Genomic DNA, 25,655 nt, shown 5'->3' on the forward strand with positions numbered 1-25,655 from the left:
TGTTGGATATGACCATATATCCATCCTGTTAAGTAGTTAGGACAAGTGGGGTGTCAACAAGCATTTCGTCTTCAAATTCTTTGCCAGTCTGAAACAGTCTCTAAAGCCTTCATATGATGTTTGGTACTATAAAGAGTTTTCAGGACACTTCCTATGGAAGATCAGCCTGTATTCTCTAAATAGCCTTACCATCCCTAATGTCACTGATAGGGCCCCTTTAAAACGTTCTTCATACACTAACAAGCAAAAATGACTTGCATACCAGCATTCTTGAAGAAATTCTCTTATCGGTAATTTTGTAGAAATTTATTTCACTTAAAATTAACAAGTAGACTGTCAGCTAAATTACACATTAGTCTTTTAAGCGTTCATTTTCCCCTCTTTCTGCAGATCAGATAAAGGAATCAATACTGCTAACATAGCATAACGATATTTCCTAAGCTCATTATGAACAGAAAAGCTGCATAGAATCCAAGTGTAGTTATAAATTTGTAACACATAAAGCAGTAAAAAGATATATTCAAGTTGAGTGCGACACTAGACAATAAGCTCGCTTGCCATTCAAATAAATCAGTTATAAGGTATTTTATGTTACTTAACCCACTTTTATTATATATAATATTATAACTTCTCTCTTTGTTCACTCTTTACAGGATGAAAATTTGATTTCCTTCTATTTAACCCCTTAACTGCTGCGGAAAACATACAAGATTCATTTCCCAGTGCCACGGTTCGTAGTTATGCGATTATTAGGGGGAAAATAAGTGAAAGTTTTACTTTCTAAAAACTGTTTACTTTCACAAAAAAAGAATAAAAGAAAAAATGAATGCACAAAATTTAATGTTTTGAGTAAAAGTATAATAAAAATGATGTTTTTATAATAAAAAAGATCCCTAAAATGGAGTTTTCATCAATTCATTTTTGGACCAGTAAAGTGTAATAGTATCAGGTTTCAGTGTTATACCCTGTGAAATCAGTATGCCTAAAAAAATATATATACAGTCAAAAGTCGTTAATTCGGACACCCATAATCCGAAATGATCTATAATCCGGGCCTCAAAGCTACAAATTTTCTGCGCATGCGCGTAAGACCTTTACGTCTGCGAATATAGGTCTGCACATGTGCAAAATACGTTTACGAATGCGTGTTTAATGTATAACGGATGGTATAAGGTAAAAATTATCTAATTCAGTTAATGTTACAGATTGCGTTGTTCCTTAATCTTTAAATTGGATCCAGCTTATTATTTTTTGCAGACTGTTAGAGCAATTTTATAAAAGAAGCTTGATCTTTCGATTATGTCAAATAGAATTTCTGATATATATTTACTAATATGTAAAAGATCTACAAAGCGAAAGTATGTTTCGAAGTCCATTAAACAAACAGTGGAATTGCTGCAAAAAACGGATAAAGGCATATCCTGTGTTTATTTAACCATTACGAAATCTGTTTATCAATTTCACGCTGCTCTGCGGCGGGGGAGGGGGGACACCTCGGCACGCCATGAATTGAAAGTTGATCTGTCAGCACTATCCTTATCTTCAGGGCAGATGTTTTTATTTTATTTGGCTTATAATTCCTTACTAAATGTAGTATTTTATCTCGATGTACTCCGTCTTTGATATGATTTAAATCAAATTCCTCGTCATTATAATTCACTTCCGATAGCGAAGAAAAAGACACAGATGTTATTGAAAACGAAAAAATTTCGATTGACAAATTAGTCGGTATTCTCGACACAGCAATTATAGGACTTGAACAGCAGAACTTTGTAACTGAACAAGAAATTATGTATGAAATTTATAGAATTAAAGAGAAAGTATTATCACATAAAAAACGAAGCAACTTAAACAACTTACATTGAAAGAAATGTTTATTAATAAAGTAAACAAATAAATATTAAGCTTTTTTTGTAAATTTTGATACCCTTTAGATCATAATTGTTCTTTATTTCATTAATTATGATTTCATATTTTTAATTTTATAATTTCTGCATGCCATCTTACCAGATTTAAACTAATGATCTATAATCCGGAATCGCCGAAGTCCCGACGAGTCCGGATTAACGACTTCTGACTGTATATCTTCTGAACTGGTTGAATGCCACGATTTTGTTCTTGATATTTCGTTTGTAAGGTGTTGGTTCATATACTCGTCTACAAAACGGTTAGTTTCAGTAACAATATGAAGCACGAGCAGTTCATCAAAAATAATTCGAAAAAGATAAACGGCTTTGAAACTTCCATTGTATCTTTCTTCATTCCTGGAACCTACTACAAAAAGTAAACGAAATTGGAGGACACAGAATAATAATAAAAAAAAAGTTTTACTCAAACAACACCAGTCAATACAGCGCAGTCATTACTTTCACGACTTTAGACACATCCATCTCTCCAATTTCTCCCCACACTTCTCTGAAATAGTAGCCTCCTTTGCATACTTTGCAAAGATCATTGTGGTGTTGCATTCCAAAGCGAATAATTTTACGGGTAGCAGCGCAAAGCAAATGATAATATTTTGGAAGGGTGTATATTAACACATCGGCTGAGCAAGGCGTATATATACGCTTGTGGCAGTTAGGGGGTTAAGACAAGGGTTTTGAATGGTTAGATATACAGCTTTTGGCAGTGACACTTACAGCTTTTCTATCACCCAGCTCTGCCAATTAACATTTCAGCATTAGCCATTTGCTAGTTAATTCTCGAATTTGAAGTTTGAGCCAACTAGGCCAAACAGTGTAGTCTCAGGCTATGAATCTATTTTAGATTGTATTTTTAATTTCTGTGAAAGGCAGAATTTGTTTGTATGCATGAGTTATGTTAAATTCTGTTAAATTCAAGTTTAATAAAAATGTTTATCTAAGACCTTCATGGGATTTTATCACATTTACACAGATGAGGTGGTAACTCACTTGGCAATTTAATAGGATCTGAAGACATTCTAGTCACTCTTACCTTGTTAGGATCTATACATTAACATTACAGTTAAATTAGAATTCAAACTGGATATATGAGTGGCATTAACAGACAGTAAAATATATTCAAATGTCTAAAAACATTACACACATAAATAACAAATTAATTCAAGACTCCAATTTACTAAAACTAACTGAAGAATAATACTGCATAACATCTCAGAAAATTCTGCATATACTATCTTACATTTGTGCTTTATTTTACGATATAAAACTTTTAAAACAGCAATCAAATAAAAAATTTGAGAAATACTCAAAATTTAATTATAATTGAAATAAATCGAGAATAAAATGCAAGCATATTCTGATGAAAGATAAGTTAATAACATTTTAAAAGAAATTTTCAAAGAGCATTATTTAAACATATTTATAGAAAAAGGTTAAAAATTGCAATACATACTTTTAGATTGTAAAAATGTAATACATTATTGTATGTTACAAATCCAACTCTCAGTTTCGATGTATCATTCTTTTTATCACTAAAAATAGTAAATGATTATAATTAGGATTTTAATAACAGAAAGATAATGAATAATTAAACTACATCATACTTTATGATACAGAATTTTAATACTAAGTAAATACTTCAACAATGTTTCAATTAATTCAAACAGTGAATGAACAAAATATTAAGGTCTCCTTAAAATCAATTGCCATACAACATAGAACAGCTTGGGAGCAACGATGGCCATAGAACAGCTCGGGAGTCACACGCAGCTCTCACAAGGAAGTGGTGTGGCTCTTATGCAGCTAAAACATATGCATGAAGTATGGCAAATTAAAACTACTAAACGCTTACAAGAAAGCAATTATTTTGTTTCTTTTTACAAAGTTATCAGACGCTTCTTTCCATTTTCAGCCTGTTTCACTACTTTAAAAAGATGTAAAGATGGACTTCTGGCTTTTGGAAAATCTAGTTGCAGCTCTCTCCCGAATTCCATCCTGCGGCTAGTGATTTGTACCCTCCACAGCAGATCGAAGAATAAAGCCTGTCTTTTATAGATCTAGGTACACTGTTTTCTGACACAGCAAGACTGGGGCCATATCCTCTTCAATAATGAATAAAGATTCAATACAAAGAGTGATTCTTGATGAGTCTTCATCTGAGACTTGTTAACGTCTCACCAATATAAGGCAAACTAATCACTTTGGTGGAAGAGGGATGCTTATGAGGGAAGGCATCATGCTTGATGGCCACACATCACTTAGGTCCTGAGATATAAAGTGACGGGAGTAGATTCTTGAACCTCATGCTAGGTTTTACCAGAATTTTGTTGAATAGGATTTTGTTTTTAAGGACTATAATGAAGTCATGCAGAGCTCAATTTAATGATGGTTTTCAATGGAAAAAGTGGTCATTATTCATTGCATAATACAGTCTGAAGTTGTGGTACCTAAGTTCTAGACAACATATTTTGGATGCCGTAGGAAAAGCCATTGCACGACATCAACATTCTCCCAGGATGAAGGCAGCACGTTGTTTCTTAAATAGATTTCTAATATATTGTCATTATCTAATGATACTTACCAATGTTAATTTGCTTGCTTACAAAATAAATAAATAAATAAATAAATAAATAAAAAATGCTGAAAAATTTGCAAATCTCTAAATAAAAAATTTTGTACAGTAATTCATCTTAAAATACTCAGAATGTTAGTAAGTCATCTAATTTAGTGCTGCATAATAAAAGAATTCACATTTCAAAAACAAAAAAATTGTTTTTGATTATGAATTCTTATTGGCAAAAACGAAATGATTTTTAAATGGGTACGTTTCAATTGAGGTAGGGCCTTGTGCTCGAAAACTCACCTTTTATATCAGAAGTAGGAACGAATTCACACAATAACCCTTCAAATATATAACTGTCAATGAACTGCTAAATGATAGTCCTCCAAAATATCAATTCCCACTCAAAATACAAATCATAAAAAAACAAAGATTAGATGAGTAAATTAAAGAAATTTTTCCAATTCTGGCTAAAATTAAGGTCTTTAAGATATAAAAATTCATTTCCACAAATCTAAGGACTCTTAAAAATGTTATGAACTCTGAAATACACATTTCTAACACTAAAACAGTACTTCGGGAAAGGTCCTTAGTATTACTAACATGATAATGCACCATGCAATATTGCTCAGCTTAAAGAGGTAACTGAAGGGTTTCAGGATGCCATTTTTTGTGAACTGTCATTTAAAAAATATCTAAAAGTTATGGGCCTTGAGAAGGAACATTTTACCTAATAACTATAAAATCTGGTAAATATATAATAAAATTTGAAGATCAACAGAGCCAAAGGTTTCAAGTATTAAAAATATAATAATTTTTTTCTCTCCGATATCAGTAATAAAATATACAATATGAAAATGTTTATACCACTATGTTTAAAATACAGAAATTCTATGATCACACAAATAATAACAGTTATAAATTTTAAAAAAAGTAGCAAACTATATATTAACAAAATAACATTGTTTCCAGCTATTATATATTTGTCTATCAAGTAAAGAATATTGCACTAAGTACTGTAATATAGAATACTGTAAGAAACATACTTTTGTAAGCACTGCAAAATGTTTTTTAAATTCTCACAAAATAAAGGCACCAATCCATTTCGAAATGTAGCATTTGAAACTTCAATCATAAAAATATATGCAGGTGGATTTGGCAACTCGTCTTTCTGAAATAAAAACAACAAAATATTTATCAAATGCAGATAAAAGTCTAATACTTTTATACTTCATAGTGAAGGTAATAAATGCACTATTATAATAAACTAAGGTTTCTAAAAAATGCATTTTAATAACAAACAGAAAATATGCAAATGACATTTATTTTTACTGAATTAACCCTTAATGCTTGAAAGGCTGTGTTACAGAGACGTATTAATGCTACAGAAATCGAAAAAGACATTTCTGTGCTCTCCTATCTCATATACATATATATATATATATATAGAGAGAGAGAGAGAGAGAGAGACAGAGAATGATTTTTAGAATGTAAATTTGTTACATGCACAAGTTTAAGGCCCCAGAATAAAATGCCAATGATTGTTGCAAACTGTTGCTAAATGGCTGGCAGTCCTAACTTTTGCAAATTTGTTAACTGTGTTATCTGTATGGTAGACGGAATATCCAAAATTAATTCTGAGATTTTTCTTCTTTAATTTGATTTGTTGATATATTTAACTCTAATTTAATTCAATCATCGTACATTATAATAATAAATATTGAGCATTAAGGGTTAAATATTAAAGGTTATTAAAACAAGAATACAAGTTTATGAAAATTAAATTGCTAGTTCTAGAAGCTGTTCAAAATTATTAGGAAGATTTTTTAAATCATTCACAGTTATCAAGTCATACGATTAAAAGTTACTGCTATTTAGTAACTGTTATTGCACTGCTTAGTCTTAACTATTAATAATAATAATTTGTTGTTTAAATGGACCACACAACAGATAAAACAAAAACTACAATTTTTTTTTTAATTTTATAATCGCTTATATCATATTCTTCAGATGAGCAAGCAAACTTATAACATTGCAGTATATGTACTGTTGCAATTGTAGGAAGAGCATTTTTTTTGTTAACATAATATTTCAACATAAATGCTAAATCTTCAAAAACAATGGAAATGAATTTTTCTGATAAGAAAAATCATACTCTGCACTAAAGATTAAAAAGTGAAAACATATTCATTACTATTATTAAAAGGAATTTAAATGGATTTTCTTCTATAACCGGAAAAAAAAAATTCAGCTGATGGCAATAATAAAGATTATGACAGTTAAGAGCTTCAATACTTAAAAATCTCATTTTTTGATTTTTTTTGGAAGCTATAAAGTTTAAAAAATTTAAAAATATATATGAATAATCTAAAAAAAACTGCATTAAAATATTGTTAATTTGAAAAAGCATTCAATGCCAAGTTGTCAGACATTGTTATGAGCCATCAAACTATCTTCCCATAAGGGCTGCATAAGATCAAGAACATGTTAAATGGTTGTACATAAAGGCATACTGTACAAAGGCCGAGATCCTCACTCATTGGGAGTTTCACGATTCTGGATTTGGGATTTTTCCGAATATTAGATCACCAGTTTAAATTTAGTAAGATGGCATGCAAAAATTACAAAATTAACAATATGAAATTGTGATTTATGAAATAATGATGCATTTATAATTTAAAAGCTATCAAAATTTATGAAAAGAAAAAAGCTTAATATTTATTTTTTTACTTTAGTAAACATATCTTTCTACGTAAATTGTCCAAGTTGCTTCGTTTTTTGTGCCAATACATTCTCTTTAATTCTGTAGATAGATATAATTTCTTGTTCAGTAACATTGTTGAAGTAATGTAATTGCTGGGTCGAGAATTCAGACTAACTTGCCAATCGAAATGTTTTCGTTATCAGTGACCTTTGTGTCACTTTCTTCACTATTGGTAGCGGTTATTTTCTGGATCTAGAACAATACTACAGATTTCGCCAACCATTCATTGATTGATAATTGAGGAGCATTGTTATCACAAAAAAACTTTTATATCATCTTCATTTATTACCGTTTCTCCACATTTCTTTACAGAATATATTAATTGGAAAATTTGACCTTTGGTTTGCGATATCCGAAAACCTTTAAAATTCATGACTATCATCATAAAATTTAGCTATCATTCACCATACATATTTTGGCTATGTATTATGAGATTGGCGATTAACGACAAATTGTTCCGCTAAATTTCATCTTGCTTCTATCGTGAACTGAGACAATTAAGCCTTAATTGTATTAGTTATTTGTTATACTTATGTCTATTTCTTGCACATGCTTAAGGCTTATCTGAGTCCTAAATAAATAAACTCTCATATATACTTAAGGCTTATTGAGGGTCGTCGCTAGATATCTTACCACCTGGTGCAGTCTCTGTGGATCCAAAATTCTGCTATTAAGTGCCTCCCTTTGTCTTCCCTAAATTCTGCTGCCTGGTGAGGCCATGCGAGACCTGGTGCTGGGTTCTGGGTTTATGCGAACAACAAATCAGTTATTCTTAATTCAAATATCGCTAAATGTAATCTTTTGGCCTATGAATATCATTAACAAAATCTACTTTTAGCATTTGGAAAGAAATTTTTGTTAAATATTTCGTCAACATTTCTTAGCGCATTTAACTAAAATCTGTAATCATTGCCAAGCGTAATATCAACATAAAAGGTTACTACACTGACTACCAATAAGTATTTGAACACTTATGCAAATGACGATATCTGAGGTCCTAAGGTACGTCACGGACTCCGCTGCTATATATCGTGTAGGAAACGGCATCGGCTTTAGTCGCATGCAAGATGCCTTGCAGTTCGGAGCTCTCCGATTTCGAGAAAGGTATAATTATCGGGTATCACAAATGTGGCCGATTCTTAAGGGACATATCTAGCGATCTGAAGTACCCAAAATCAACAGTGGCCTACGTGATTAAGAAGTGGAAGGTGAGCGGTGATTGTCAGAATGTGCCCCGAGTCGGGAGACCAACGAAACTGGGAGATAGAGACCGACGAGTGCTGTCCAGAGAAATTCGGAAGAACCGCACCCAACCGATGGCCCTCATCTGCGAGGAGTTTCAACGGTCATCCGGGAGTATTGTTTCAATGAATACCATCCGTAAGGAAGCACATCTGCTTGGTTTTCATGGTCGTGCTGCTGCCCGTAAGCCTTTGATCACAAAGTCCAACCGCGCTGCTCGGTTAATGGGGTGCAAAGCACATCGAAATTGGACCGTAGATCAGTGGAAACGGGTTCTTTGGAGTGAAGAATCAAGGTTCACCCTTTACCATTCGGATGGCAGGGTCTGGGTCTGGCGTCTACCTGGAGAACGTCTCCTGCCAGAATGCATCATGCTAACAGTCAAGTTTGGCAGAGGTGGAATTATGGTCTGGGGGTGTTTCTTCTGGTATGGGCTGGGACCCTTGGTCCCCATTCATGGTAAGCTCAACTCCGATGCCTACTGCACTATTTTGGATGACAATGTGCTTCCTGCGTTGTGGCAGTTTTACGGGTTGGACCTCTGTTACTTTCAGGATGACAATGCCAGTTGTCACGTTTCGACGCTAACCAAGGCTTGGTATTGTGCCAATGGAGTTCATCGAATGGACTGGCCTGCCCAGAGTCCAGACCTGAACCCTATCGAGAACCTCTGGGACGAGTTGCATCGCTGAATTCAGGGGTGCACTACCCGTGCAAAATCGGTGAAGGAACTTCTATGTCTTCTCTAAGGCGAGTGGAAGAAAATACCACTAGCTGTCATACAAAGACTTGTGGAAAATATGCCCCGGAGGGTCAACGCTGTAATTACCTCTTGTGGAGGCTCTACCAACTATTGATTTTGAATAAAGTTAGTTTTTCTTTTCTATCACAGGTGTCCAAATACTTATTGGTAGTCAGTGTATTCTCTTTATTATTCAATTGCTAACTTTAAAAAAAAAAAAAAAAAAAAAAAAAAAAAAAAAAAAAAAATTGTTTAGGCTTCACTATATAAGTCATTACTCAAGTTGTCATGTGTTGGTAAACACGTGGTGATGAAAGCAAAATATAATAATGATTCGCCAGGTTGGCATCAGGGATACAAAATATTAGTACGTGTAAAATCAACGATGTATGTATGTAGAATGCTTTGGTTTGAGATGTATGCCAAGCAGATACATAGCCAAATTATTGATTAGCAAATTTATGCTAAAATGATTGTTTCTTCAATAATGAGAGATTTTATTTATTAGCAAAGTGAAATTAAGAATCAGAAATCTCCACATGTTTTATCATACGCGGAGAGAAATCAAATGTGCATATGTAAAAGCATACAAAAAAAAAAAAAAAAAAAAAAAAAAAAAGTTGGTGGTGGCCTTTGAGGTCTCGATTATAGATCATTCAAGATACTGGATGTGATGTATGGGTGACGCCAACCAACAAGATGTATAGAGGGCGCTAACTCTCAGTCTGGAGAGACGCCAAAAGTTTAGTTTCCAAGAGGGAGACCGACAAAGTGGTCATATGGAAGGCTCATGGGAGCCATTAATGAAACCGAAATTCACTTTTATTACTTTATATATTTCAGTTATTAGTATTGTAGTTTAGTATTAGTTTTGTGTTTGTGAAATAAATGTTTAAAATACAAGAAGGTGGAGTTATTTCTCTATGAGGTGATGGATGAAGAAAGGGATGATATCACACGCTCTCTTTCGAGAACCAGAGCTTTAGATGACGGTAGAGAAATTTCAAGAGAAGCAGGTAGGAAGCTTTTGATTTTATTTATTCAAAGTATAGATATATTGAAGATATATATATATATATATATGTAAGATATATATAAATTAAAATGTATAAGAATACTAAGAAAGAAGACTTAGTAAACCTTCTTGGTGAAATTGAAGATACACAAACTGTTGGTTTAACAGTGGTTCAACTAAAAGGTAAAATTGAGGACAGTAAAATATTTAAAGATGATCCAGAATTTGTAATTGGATTATTAAATTCAATAGTTGAGGAAAGAAAAATTAGAGAAGAAAATGAAATAAAAGCTAGGGATACACAGTTAGCCTTAGAAGCTCAAAAGGTTGAACTTGAAAAATTAAAATTAGCGCAGCTAGAGAAAGAATTAGAATTAGAAAAAGTTAGAAGTCAGAATACAGTTAAAGATGGATCTCGTGCAGATAAAGACATGATTACAGGTTCGGGAAATTATTTAGAAAATTTGATAAAGAGTGTTAAAACGTTAACTATTCCTGTTCCGGGAAGATCGGAAACTTTCAATTTGTTTTTTCAAACATTAGAGAGAGCATTAATAACTAAAAATGTACCACAGGAGCTCAAATCCGAAATTTTGATTAACATTTTAGGGGATAAGGCAACTAATATATTATTTTACACTAATGATGAAGAACTAAAATGTTATGAAACCATTAAAAACTAGTATTAAAAGAATATCAGCCAACTGCTTATGAATGTTTAATGAATTTCCGAAGAGCACGACACAATCCTAAAGAGTCACATGTTCAGTTCGCTTCTAGACTGTCTGCAAATTTCCAGTATTACTGTCAGTTACGTGAAGTTAATGACTTTGATGCACTTTGTCAACTAATGATTTCCGACAAACTTTTCCAAACGTTAGACAAAGAAATGGCAACTTACATTAATATTAAAACAGGAGAAAATTGGTTAAAACCTAAGGATTTAGCTAAAGAAGTTGACTTGTATTTTTTAAACAAAGGCAAATCGTTAAACGAAACCACTTTTAACACTAATGAAAACATAGCTAAATCGTCCCAGTCTTCAAGAGAATCGAAATATATTCCGCCTCATATGAGAAGCAATATAAATAAAAATAAATATCCACCCAAAGACTGTTACATATGTGGAAAATTAACGCATCTCGCTAAATCTTGTCCACAAAGAAACAAATCGGTAACACAAAACCCTCCTCTAAAAAAAGAAACACCAGAGAAAAATACTAGTGATAAAGTAATAGCAAAAATTGGATCTTCATGCTCAAATGAAAGTTTTACGCAACCATTGCAAAAAGTAAATATTTGCGTTGCAGGTAACGAAATCCAAGCCATAATTGATTCAGGTGCTGAAATTTCTGTTATAAATCCGAAACACATATCAAATTTCTCTATTGAGAACAACTGTAATATTGACCTAATTTCTGCATTCGGAGAAACCATATCAGCTAAAGTGGCTAGAATTCCTCTATCCATCAAAAATACTGATAATCCTAATTTATTGAAACCTGTCGAAGTATTAGTAGCTTTAAAAGAAAAACTTCATATTCCCTGCATAATTACTCCAAATGTTTATGATTTATTGACCTCTGAATCTCATCTGCTTAGCGCGAATCGTGATTGCGATACAGTGTCTCCATCGCAGATACCGGAAACGAGGAGTCATCAGTCAAAACAATTCGAAGGCGAAAGCCGCGCTGATTTATTTATGACAGGAGGAGAGCAAGATTTAGTCATAAGTTGCATTCAGGGCGAAAACGAAAGTGGGGTGGCTCAACATTCAGATGCCAGTATTTTTAAACAACAGCAAAGAGAATGTGAGACATTACGCAGTATCTATAAAAACGCGCAAAGAAATAAAAATAAATATTTTTTAATGGATGACTTGATTTATCATACTGAAAGAATTTCCGGAGAACAAGTTAGTCAATTGGTATTACCTAAAGTTAGAAGGGAACAAATTTTAAAATTAGCTCATGAATCTATTTTTGCAAATCATTTAGGGATGAGAAAAACAAAAGAAAGGATTCGTTATTCATTTTATTGGCCAAACATGTCACGAGATATTGAAGAACATTGTAAAACTTGTAAGGAATGTCAATTACAAAATAGAGAAAGAACTAACGATCGTATACCCATAGTTCCAGTTCAGAGGCCTGAATTTCCATTTGACACAGTGAATGTAGATATAATCGGTCCAATTGAACCTCCATCAGCACGTAAACACAAATATGTACTATGTTTAGTCGACCAACATTCTAGGTGGCCAGAAGCTGTTCCTTTGAGAACTATTACAGCAAAATCAACATGCGACGCATTATTAGAAATCTTTATGAAAACGGGCATACCTCGGGTAATAGCTAGCGATCAAGGTACCAATTTTGTTGCAGAATTAACACAAGAATTCCATGCCAGATTAGGAGCAAGTCCTAGATTTGCAACACCAGGACATCCACAAAGTTCGGGATTAGTTGAACGGTATAACCAAGTTCTAAAACATATGCTTCATCATATCATTAGAAACGACTCTAAAAATTGGGACAAACATATACCATACCTGTTATTCGCTTACTGCGAAATTTCAAATTGTACTACGGGAGTATCCCCATTTAAATTAATGTATGGAAGAGAGGCCAGAGGTCCGTCAGTATTAAAATCGTCATGGTCAGGAGAAATTCCATTACCAATAAAATTGGGTAAAAGTGCTGTTGATTATCTACAGGAGCTAAAGATGAATTTAGAAATAGCAGCAGAGCAAGCATCTATAACTGCAGAATTGAAACAAGGTGCATATGCAAGATATGCTAATCGAAGGGCTATATATAAAGAATTCAATCCTGGAGATCAAGTGGGCCTGCCGATTCCAGTAATAAATTATATGCCTGATGGAAAGGACCTGCAGAAATAGTATCTCGTTGTAATCCAGATTCTTACAGAGTTAGACTGACAGATGGTACAATAAGAAAAGTACATGTAAATAAAATTCAAAAATTTTTATCCAAAAGTACAGGCAGTAGGTGTAATATTTGAGAACGAAGAAAAACTAGAAGTCCATCCCACACCCAGTGTGAGTGACAAGTCCGCTCATTTTCATTTTAGCGAAGTAGATTTAAGCCATTTAGATGATGATAAAAGGAATGAAATGATGAACTTGTTAAGAAAATATGAAAACTTATTTATAAATAAGGTACAAATTGCCAAAGTAGGAGAACATAAAATAAGATTAAATGACAATGAAAGGATGAAGCCATATGTTTATCGAATTCCAGAAGCACTGAAGCCTCAAGTAGATAAACAAATCGAAGAAATGTTATCAATGGGATTGATTGAAGAAACCAACGCTGAAATTTCGTTCCCTATTGCATGCGTTATGAAGAAAGACGGTAATATTCGCCTTTGCGTTGACTTTAGATCCCTTAATGCAGTAACGAAACCAGATGACTTCCCTATGGAAAATCCTAAAGAGCTCTTATTCTACATTGGAAAAGCCAAAGTGATATCCAGCATTGATTTACTCAAAGGCTATTGGGCCATACCATTAGAAAGAGAGAGTCAAGAATTAGCATGTTTCAAGACACATCGAGCTCAGTATCAATTTAAAGTCATGCCTTTCGGGCTATGCAACGCCGCTGCAACATTTCAGAGAGTCATGAACCAGGCTCTTGCTAAATACAAAGATTTTGCTCAAGCCTACGTCGATGACATAGCTGTTTATTCAAATAATTGGAATGAACATTTAGTACATCTTGACACCATTTTTTCAAAACTGTTAGAACTGAAGTTTTCCGTAAATCTCAAGAAATGTTCCTTCGCTAAAACTCATATTAAGTATCTAGGACATATCATCGGTTCCGGCAGTCATCGTACAGATCCAGAGAAAGTGGTGGCTATCCAGAAATTAGCTAGACCTCAAACAAAAAAACAATTGAAAAGCATTCTAGGCCTATGTAATTATTACAGAGACTACTCCACATTACGCCGAAACAGCTTATCCATTAACCGAGCTCACCAAAAGAAGAAGTCCTGAAGAGCCGTGCTGCACAGAAAAACACGACGAAGCATTCATTAAATTAAAGAAATGCCTAATGGAAGCACCTAGTCTTTATACCCCTGTTCCAGGGTTACCTTTTATAATTCAATGTGATGCATCTTCAACCGGTGTTGGAGCCTGCTTATCTTAAAGGAAAAACGGAAAGTTGTACCCGATTAGTTACACCAGCCAGAAACTTACCAAAACACAACAAGCATGGCCAACTATCGAGAGGGAAGCTTATGCTGTTATTTGGAGCTTGAAAAAGTTTGAAACTTGGATTTTTGGATCACACGTGGAACTGATAACTGATCACAATCCGTTAAGTTTCATCACAAAGAACGCACCAAAATCTTCTAAGTTACAGAGATGGGCTTTAGCATTACAAAAGTACGATACTACAATTTCACATTGCCCAGGTGCTAAGTTAAGCAATGCTGATGCGTTGTCCAGACTAGAGACTATTGAGTGACTTGTGTGAAAGAAAGAACTTTCATAGACATTTATGAACTCTTAATATTATTATTTTTTTATGTGTGTGTTTCTTTTTCAGCTACTCTCCTAGAGACTTTTAAGTATATCATAGACGCTTTAAGTATTCTATTGCATTAGAATTGTTTGAATACTAATTTTTAATCATTTATATATTACAGTTTTAGAAGAAGTCTTGTAGTAGGTGTAGAACTAACCTGTATAAGTATTGTGTTATATATCTTTCAACTTCAGTATCGATTGATTTGTAGACTTTAGTAGGTAAGTAACTCTTTCGTTTGACGTCACCATAATTTGTCATATTTCAATATGATATCGTCACCATAATTTGTCATATTTCAATAGGCTTTCACCCTATTTCAATCTTGGATGGGAGGTGGTGTGATGTATGGGGAGACGCCAACCAACAAGATGTATAGAGGGTGCTAACTCTCAGTCTGGAGGGACACCAAAAGTTTAGTTTCCAAGAGGGAGACCGACAAAGAGGTCATACGGTAGGCTCGTGGGAGCCATTAATGAAACCGAAATTCACTTTTATTACTTTTTCAGTTATTAGTATTGTAGTTTAGTATTAGTTTTGTGTTTGTGAAATAAATGTTTAAAATACAAGAAGATGGAGTTATTTCTCTATGAGGTGGTAGATGAAGAAAGGGATGATATCACACTGGATGTCCAGATCTCAGACTTTGTACTGTATATGCATTCATAACCCATAATGAAAGCTCCTTAGAACTCGTATCTGAATAATGGTAGGTTAGAGAGAATGATTTTTTCATAACTAAGTAATGGTGATAGTCATGTTAGGTTACATGATTAAAGCCAAAGCCCTAAAGGTAATGCTTTCATAAAGGATTGTTAATGGAAGTTGGCTTGTTTTCATATTACACAGGGCAAAAATTAGGAAAATAATCCTGTAATCCATATTTAAAAAGATTTCAACCTAGATAAAACTACCAAATTTCAGCAGTCTCATCCATTTGGCCACAGGTAAACACACTGATTTATTTTTTGTGAGCTCATGTACAATGCTGAAAGGGTTAAAGAGAATATTTTGCTCATAAAAGTTCTTACCCTGCAATATTCTTTTGTAGCTGGAAATTCATAAGAACCTAAACAAAGTTCAGGACGATGATATTTGTCAGTTCTTTCTCCTAGTCCATCCAAAAAGCAGAAGTAATCTTGAGGTACTATTAAAAAAAGATACCAAGATTTGCAAAAATATTCATATAAATGCTAATCAAAATACAAAAGGTTAAATTTAATAAAATAACAGATATCACAAAAGGTAGTTTTTTACACACAAATCTTTAAAACAGTCCTCCACCCAATTCTTTAATCCTTTTCACTTAGAGATTTCATTATGATGCCAATAACCCCTTTTTGTTCCTCTAATTTACAGATATTATTTTCTTTCCAATTCATATATATAAATCATTGCTTATATGTCAGTGAATAAAAAAAAGGTTACATAGATCAGCATTTGAAAAGTAATTACTGTGGAGAGAATACTTTTTCATTAGAGCGTACACAGATGGCACTAGTTGGCTAGCAATGATTGTGCAGGTAAGTAGAGTAAGTTCTCAGGTGCATCAGAGTGATTGAAATGACAAGACATTTAGAAAAGGGGGCCAAAAGTGATTTGTTATTCTGATCGAAGTGTGGTCATGCCGATCATTATTGTGTCACTTTGACAAGATTACATGAAGCCATCCAATGCAAGCACCTGGCTTGGGGAGTGATGGTGCCATTCTCCTGCATGAAAACATACGGCTCTGTGCTGCTCGCCAAATTCAAGAATTGCTGCAAAAGTTTAAGTGGGAACTCTGGAGCAAAGAATACGTATTGTTAAGAAGGAAAGCTTTGCAGCAGCAGGAGTGGCTCCCTCCGAACGAAAAGGGACACAACTGCGCATGCGTGAAATATCCGTCGCCAAAAAGCCCCAAAGCTCGAAGCTGATGTCGAAGTTCAAAGGTCACGTTTATCAAGAGTTTAAAACTGTGCGACTCCATTTTTTCCCCTACATATTGACAGATATAAAATCAGACATCAAACTGCGATATGGATAATACAAGTTCAACTAGTAAAGCAAAAAAGCACAAAAATTCGAACTTAAATTATCACGAAAAGTCAAAGAACAATTCATCTTAATCCGTCTTCCTCAATTTCCTGTACACGTGGCGGAGGTGGAAAATCTCGGCCAGGTACATCACAAAGGGGGAAATTCTCGCCAACACTTTCCATTGCCAAATCCCTTGGCGAATCGTCCCTCTTCTTTCTAGCAGCGTGGAAGACAAACTGGTTTACATTACATCTATGGAGCCTTTCCTTCTTTACATAGACTTTCTTTGTCTGGAGTCACCCCCCTCATATTACACAGATTTAACCATTTGACTGCTAAGCGGTGCAAAAGCGCTGCGTTCATTTGTCTCAAAACCGTGACACAGTTAGTTATTTTAGAGTGCACTTGTGTTACAAAGTATGTGTGAGGTCAGACTACGTACATTCACACCCACGGAGCAACAAAGACACACTGAAACTCACAGCGCAAAGAGCGCTGCGTTGCGGTTTTTGAGACAAATGAAAGCAGCACTTTTGCGCCGTGTAACAAACAAATGGTTAACATAGAGTGACAATTTCCTTTTCCTGAAATTTAAGGAACATTTATCTGAAACGAGATTGTCCTCAGACAGTGATGCTGAGAACTGTCTTAATGGACAGAGACATGATTTCACCCAGCTGTCTTAAATAAGTAGGTCCTGTGTTCAGATAAATGTCTAAATAGATTTTATTATTATGTGGAAAAAATGATAGGCAAGTATGCCTCTTAAATCCTTTTTGTATTTTCTGTCCATTATTGATAAATAATTTTTTATTACACTTGTAACCTTTTTCTTTATAGCCACTCTATATACAGTGGTGGCCAAAATTGAGGACACTTTTGGAAATTATTATGTTTTTGAACTTTGTATGCTTATAGAAAATGTTACATTTCCCAAAATGCAAACTTGTATATATCATTTTAAAGAGAATTCATTACTGAATTCAATACAAAAAACAAAACTCAATTATTTGCAATACAAAAAAGTTATATGTACTTTAATATAAATAAAAAACACGGTTATGAAGTGGTTTGTAATGTCTAGCTTTCCTGGCCAATCACTGTTCTTGTTCTGAGAACCAATCAAATGTTAGTAACTGCCAGTAGAAGCTGACATCATGTTTACACTTGAAACAATTCATTTTGCTTTGTTCTGTAGAACGAGGACCTGTTTCTTTTACACTGCAATTACAAGTAGGAATTTTTGAAAAAATTTTTAATATTTAGTCAAGAAGCAATGACATCAAATAAAAGAGTAGATTGGACACCTAGAAAGAGATGTAATATTATTATGTTACGAGAAAGTGGTCTTTCCTATGCTGAAATTGTAAGACAGGTGGGTGGTTCAGTGACTACATCTGGAGTCCGAAAGTTTTGTTTACAATATCAGGAGACAAATTCAATAAAAAACAAAGAAGGAAAAGGCCGAAAAAGGTGCACCACATCTTTTGATGACAGAAGAATAAAAAGACTATGTCTCCAAGATAGAAAAATGTCATCAGCGGCCATCAGAAATGAGCTGAATGATGCTGGTGTTTCTGTCAGTTCAACAACAATCAGGAGAAGATTAACAGATGTTGTACTAAGAGGTAGAATTCCACGAAAAAAGCCTCATCTTCATTTTAAGCAACGGAAAAAAAAAAAAAAAAAAGACTACAGTGGGCAAAGGAACTCATTAATTTGACAGATGATCGGTGGTCACAAGTTATATGGAGTGATGAAACTAAGATATCATTATCCGGTAGTGATGGGCGAAAATATGTAAGATGTAGAATAGGAGAACAGCTACATCCTGACTGCATTCAAGTCTCTGTGAAGAACCCAGTTAGTGTTATGATTTGGTCATGCATGTCAGCAGATAGTATTGGTCACCTTCATGTCATCGATGGGACACTGAATGCCAGAAAATACATTGACACTATTCTAGAACCAAAACTTCTACCTTCCATTCCATACTTCTTTCCCAACAATGCTTCGTTTATTTTTCTGCAGGATTCTGCTCCTTGCCACACGGCCAAAATATCCAAAGAGTGGTTTCATACAAAGAGCATTAAATTGTTGTCATAGCCAGGAAACGGTCCTGACCTCAATCCTATCGAAAATTTGTGGCACCGTTTGAAAACTCTTGTCCGAATGAGGCACCAATCAAATAAAAGGGAACTAATTGAGGCTATAATTGTTTCCTAGCATCATGTAATAACCAAAGAAGAGCTTAAAACTCTTGTCAGCGTCGATGTGATGAGCTCGATGTGAAGCTGTAATAAAAAATAAAGGGTACCCTACTAAGTACTGATAACTCGCTGCAATCATCACTATCTAATGTATATCGATAACTATTATCATTTAACTTTTTTTGTATTGCAAATAATTGAATTTTGTGTTTTCTATTGAATTCAGTAATAAATTCTCTTTAAAATGATATATACAAGTCTGCAATTTGTGAAATGTAACGTTTTCTATAAGCATACAAAGTTCAAAAACATAAAAGTTTTCAAAAGTGTCCACAATTTTGGCCACCACTGTATATCCAGAAGATAAAACAGGCAAATTGACAACAAAATCTACGCCGAATACAAGGTTGTCGATTTGCTTGTTTTATTTTCCACGTCGGCATGTTTCTCTTGCGGCTTGGTATTCACACATTTTTGTAAAGATTTTGCAAATATTTATATATAAACAAACCTTAGAATTTTTTTTCCTAATATATTCAATCTGATAGCCCTTATGATGAACTATCATATTACATTTTTCATTTCGAAGATAAAAGTCCTCTTCTTAAGACATTAAGGTTAATTTTATTCCACTCCTCCTTTACAATCTTAGTCCATCCAACGTTTTGGGATGCCGCTTATAAAAAGCTTGTTTTAAAAGTCCAAATGAACAGTAATCCACAGGAGACAAATCAAAGAACTTGGGTAGGATGCATTTAAAAAGAATAGCTTCAATTCTGGTTTCATTTCTCATTTTACAAAAAAAAAAAAAAAAAAAAAAAAAAAAGAGCATTTAGATTTAAAAGTATGGTTTGGAGCCTTTCCTGATGGAACTTAACATAGTGAAGATTATTTGGATAAACAGATGGAATTTCTTCTTTAAAATAGTTTTTAAAACATATTTCTGATAGTAATCCGAATTAATTTTGATATTTTTCCTACTTTCCTTATTTTAAGTTTTCCCTTATAAGAGAATCCAGTAATAATCATAAAACCTTTAAAAAACTTTCCTTGTTTTCTCTGAAACAGCATAATAAGTCTTTTTCTCCTTTTTTTTGATAATAAATCTTTTTCTACTGCATCAGATAAGTATACCCAAACCTCATCAATTGTAAATATATATTTGCATTTTTCACCTGCCAAATAATTTTTATAGAGCACACTGCACATAACGCTAAGAAACATGTTTTGTAATTAGGCAATGAACATCATGTTTTTTTTTTTTTTTTTGATTAGCTTTAAATCAGATTTTATAATTTTGTTCACAGTTCCTTTAAAGATTTTGCAATAGCTCTTTGGGAAGCTGAATTTTCTTTCAAAACATGAGATGTGACTTAATAATTTAATAAGAGCTTTACGTACCTTTGGTAGGTAAGCATTGTTTGTCCTTTTTCTCAATCGGTCTTTCATATTATGTCACTTATTTTACAGGTCTCTATGGATGGCAAACACGTAGTTTTCTTACCATGATAAGCTAAAGAAAACAGATTTGTGACAGCATCTCACAGTGAGCTCCATTTTCCACAGAGGAAACCACAAGGAACAGAAAGTGAAAGCAAAAAGGAAGGGAAAGGGAAAGCAGGCCAGATTACTGGAGTTCCAGGATCACAACACTTGCCTCATCGAAACAATGATTCCCCAAAAAGGGCTAGAGTACCTTGGGATTGTGACACCCGTACTCACGAAGAGTAAGCCATTGAAGGCATTGTGCTAAGTGCATTTAAGTCACTGAAGATGATAATGATGATGACTGATGCTAAGCACACAGAAGACAATGTGTTAAGTTTAAAACTTCCAGACAGAAAATTTAGAGAGTAATTTTAAATACTGTATTTGACGGCATATAAGACACATTTTTCCCCCTAAATTTGGTCTCAAAAAAGTTACCTGTGTCTTATACGTGAAGGACACAAGTTAACTTTCAATACTGAATGCTATTTTTAGCCCGGATAAAGGTCTAGACACACATAACTTTTTCTACATCTGCCATAATTATTTTGCGCATGCGTTATAGAACTGTCGCCAAAGCTTGAAGTTGATGTTGAAGTTCGAACAGGTTCAACGGTCACATTACGTCTTTCCTTCTTTACATAGACTTTCTTTGATTCAGCCGACATACATGTCGGTATTGGTGCTACTCTGTATAAACGTGTCGGTATCAGTGCTTAAAACTATTTGTTTTAAAAAAATACCCTGGAAAATATGACTACAGGAAACAAGAGATTAAGCTATACAATTCAGTATAAACTAAGTGTTAAACTAGCCAAAGTGCATGGAAACAGAGCAGCAGCAAGGCATTTCGGTCCACCACCTACCGAAAAAATGATACGTACTTGGCAACTGCAGGAAGATCAACTGACTGCTGAAAAACAAAAACATAACCTTCGATGCCCAGCTCCATCTTGGCCTGAACTTGAAAATGCCTTAAAAATGTGGTTGATAGATAAGAGGAAGTCTGGTATAAGTGTTTCAACCAAAATGATAATCAATGAGGCCAAAGGATTTGCAGAAAAACATGGTAATCAGAACTTTTCAGTGTCTGAGGGCTGGTGCTACAGGTTCATGAAAAGGCAAGGCTTATCACTGCGCAGAAAAACAACTATTGGACAGAAAATGCTAGCAGATTATGAAGAAAAAATACTAGCATTTCATAGGTTTGTTATAAATGCACGGAAGAAAACTTCTTTTGAGCTTGGTCAAATAGGAAATATGGATGAAATTCCACTCACATTTGATGTACCATCCAACAAGACTAAGTATTAAAGGGTCTAAATCAATAACCATAAAAACCACAGGTCATGAAAAAACCTGATATAGGGTAGTTCTAACATGTTGTGCTGATGGTACAAAACTAGCACCGTTTTTCATACTCAAAAGAAAAACTCATCTGAAAGAAAAACTTTCAATGGGTGTAATTGTTCATGTTCATCCGAAAGGCTGAATGGACGAAGCTGGAATGTTACAACTGTGGTTACAGAATGTATGGGCGAGGTGACCTGGTGGACTCTTAAGAAAACCCTCTCTTTTGGTTTTGGATCAATTTAGCATTCATAGAACTGAAACCATAAAGAATAAAGCGAGAGAATTAAAAACTCAGATAGCTGTAATTCCTGGTGAACTGACTAGCCAATTGCAGCCTTTAGATGTATCGGTGAATAAGCCATTTAAAAAAAAAAAAGTGCGAGAACGATGGAACAAGTGGATAGGAGAGCCACATGACGCCCTCACACCCTCAGGTAAAATGAAGCGGCCCTCTATTTCACAAGTAGGCAAGTGGGTAAAAAGATCTTGGGAAGAAGTAAAGGCTGAAGTAATTGTTAAGTCCTTTAAGAAGTGCGGAATCAGTAATGCTCTTGACGGAACAGAAGACGACGCATTATTCGAAGAAGATGATACTAGCGATGACGGAAACAGCAGGGATGACTATATTCTCGTTTTTGATGATGATGATAGTGAAAAGGATTTTTATGGTTTTGAAAGTGATTAAAGTCTAATTTCATGATAGGCAACATTTTCCTTGAATCTGTGTTTTTTGTTGCTTCTGCTTTATTTTGTATTATGTTTGATTGCTTGCCGTTCATTTATTTATTTATTATTGAAATTTACATATGTTCAAAATAGCTTGCCGTTTGTTAAATTTCCTTAATAAAAATATGTTTGGTAATTGCATTCAATGATTCTTTATTTGGCTTTTACGAAACGTGAGAACTAAAAGAAAGCACATTTTAAGTTATAGTGGTACCGTGCGGACTATTAAAACTTTTTTCCTTGTGTGCGGCCTTCTAAATAAGGATATACTTATTTTGTATATGTGTTAACCATAAAACTTATTGAAACTTATACATAGCATATCTGTATTAGCAACCACCTTCTTAAGCAAGTCTTGTATCAGCCATTCACAAAGGGTTAAAAAATCTTATGTAGGTAGTTCATTTAGTTGCTAGGTACATTTTTCCCATAAAACAGTACCATTACTTAAACAATAAGAAAAAAAAACCCTTTTGTTAATTCCTATTATCTCTAAATAATAACAAACTGTTCAATAATGAACCGATTTTTTGGGGTGAAGAATGGGTCAAAATTTACTACATATTCAGTTCCTTAAGAGTAAATTGCAATTTCATTGGGAGACTGGCTGAAAATAGTTCAACACTTTTTTTGGGGGGGGGGGGAGGAAATTTTAATACTCACAGAGATTACGTGACCTAAACTGGTTTTTTACGCACCTTTCAGACTGAAATGTCATAACCTTTATAGAAGTTTTTCTCTTTTTCTTCCTTAAAAAAATTGATACTTTTGTATAAATCAAATAAGATGAAAAATGCATAAAATATATCTCATAAATATTTTGTTCAACTTACCTTCAGTAACAACTTTGCAAAATGCACACTGGAAGCATCTTCCCCCTTCCATAAATGTCATAAAAGAACAAACATAAGCTTTACACCTCTTGCACCTTAAAGGACCCTGCTCTCGATATAAACATGCTGGAGGTTCCCTCTATAAATATGAAAAAAATAATTTTTTAGGCATTACAATTTATGCTTTCAAAATTTGAAAATTCATTAAAAAGTGCAACTTCAAAAACAAATTATGAAATAAAATTAAAAACATACAAAACACAACATTTATCTGAAACAATCAGGAGTGGAGGAAAGAACAATAGTTGAAATCAGAACTGAGATAAAAGTTCAAAACTGCTAAAATAGTGCCTTCACCCAGGAGAAGATTCCTAACTATTATTTTTAATTTAATGATCTGTATCAATCATTTAATTAGTTACAACTTGATTGATGCCTCCATTATTCTTAAATATTCTCTTTTAAACAACTTTCATATAAAAGAGAAAGAAGCAAAAATTGCAGACACAAAATTTTACAATCAAACTGCAATGATGTTATAAAATGTGAGATTTAAGAATTATTTTCATTTTTTCAAATATGTAACCACAAAAATATTTTCAGATATTTTGATTCTTAATAACGTATCAAATATTTCACATATCTAACGAAATATCCCTAAGATAACCACCGCAGTTTCAAATGATATTGTTTTTCTATGAAGGAAAAAATGCTAATCGATAATATATTCCACCCTAAAAAATACAGGGTATTTCATATTGAATGGGCCAAAAATAATAGAATAGTAAAAATTCCATAACTGATTTATACAGCCAAAACAAATTCTGAAACTACAAATTATACAAGTTTTAGTTGGTACCAGCAAAAATTATTTTGGTTACGAAATTGCCACTAGAGGCACTGCTAATCAAAATGACACCATCCATGCTGGAGAAACATGATGTGTTTTGGAGTACACTAAAACACCGTTTATTGACATTCAAAGATATTTTTCACAAAGTTTGGTAAAGAACCACCACATCATCACTATACTGAATGGTACATGAAGTGGTTTTAGGACATGGGGTGCTGGTGTAAAAACCAGCCCAAGGCAAATAGTAAGGTGGTTGAAAAAATTTGTGCATGTTTGTTTGCCCCTAGAAGCACTGTTAATCAAAATGACACCATCAATTGCAGGAGAAAGGGTACTATGTTTTGGAGTATGCCAAAACATCATCATTTATCATCATTCAAAGGCATTTTTGCACAAAGTTTGGTTTAAGAACCACTGCATCATCACTACATTGAATGGTGGGTGAAGCAATTTTAGATCACAGGCTGCTTGTGTAAAAACCAGCCCAGGACAAACAGCAGCAAAAACTGAAGTGGTTAAAAAAAATTTGTGCATGTTTTTGTTCCACAAAATCAATGTCTCGTATGAGTTCTGAACTCAGTGTGCTTCATGCAACAGTGTGCATTATGGAAATGTGTACAATTCCTGATTATATACCTTTCAAATGGTACAGGTGTTAAAAACCTTTCAACAAAACGTTGCACAAAGCTTTCTGTGAAAATTTGAAAGGCAAACTTAATCACCATAATTTATGATTTTGGGGCATAGAAAATCCATCTGGTGTAATGGAACATGAGCATGATTCTCAAAAGGTGAATGTTTTCTGAGTCTTTTCCAACAGTTGCAATTTTGGTTCTTTTCTTTCCTGAAATCAGGTGCCTTTATTAAACTAAAATCAGATTGTTCCTTCAGTTGGAGGAAGCAGTTCCCAATTTCCTTCTGCAGCAAGATATAATCATACAGTTTCTCTAAAAAAGAAGAAAGAGAGATATAAAAAAATTTGTTTTAAGAAATATTTCTCACCTCTCCATCATGAATAGCAGCCAGTGGACTAACTGTAATTGCAAACGGAATAGCAGTTTGTTTTAAAACATCAGGATTATTAGGAAGACAATAAACAGTGGATCTAATGAATCGTGGACTACACATTCCTAAAGAGGGTAAAAAATACTTTACATAAAAAGTACTGTAATTACTAAAATCACTATAATTACTAAAATATAGCACAGTACAAAGTCCGAAATTCGGACGTACATTATCCAGAATGATCTAAAATCTGGACCTCAAAACCACGAACGGCGTTTTTTCTCTTAGGCTTTATGCATGCACATTTGATTCCCCCTCCGCACATAATAAAACTTCTGGAGAGTCTCAATTATTAATTTCACTTCGA

General features: G+C 33.8%; 1 protein-coding gene across 2 annotated transcripts in view; it reads right to left on the reverse strand.

Annotated features, from left to right (window-relative positions):
* The window catches only part of LOC118191016 (protein transport protein Sec24D-like), a 91,511-nt gene that overhangs the window by 46,909 nt on the left and 18,947 nt on the right, over positions 1-25,655 (reverse strand). For both annotated transcript variants that reach the window (XM_085807111.1, XM_085807102.1), the window contains exons 5-9: positions 25,286-25,413; positions 23,431-23,569; positions 15,833-15,948; positions 5,529-5,653; positions 3,376-3,454 (exon numbers count right to left, since the gene is read on the reverse strand). In XM_085807111.1, the coding sequence (XP_085663237.1) occupies positions 3,376-3,454; positions 5,529-5,653; positions 15,833-15,948; positions 23,431-23,569; positions 25,286-25,413 (587 nt within the window). The remainder of the gene's footprint in view (positions 1-3,375; positions 3,455-5,528; positions 5,654-15,832; positions 15,949-23,430; positions 23,570-25,285; positions 25,414-25,655) is intronic.

Source organism: Stegodyphus dumicola, chromosome 1 (genome assembly GCF_044657685.1).
Source record: "Stegodyphus dumicola isolate Sdum_Otavi_A_Nest chromosome 1, ASM4465768v1".
Lineage (NCBI taxonomy): Eukaryota > Metazoa > Arthropoda > Arachnida > Araneae > Eresidae > Stegodyphus > Stegodyphus dumicola.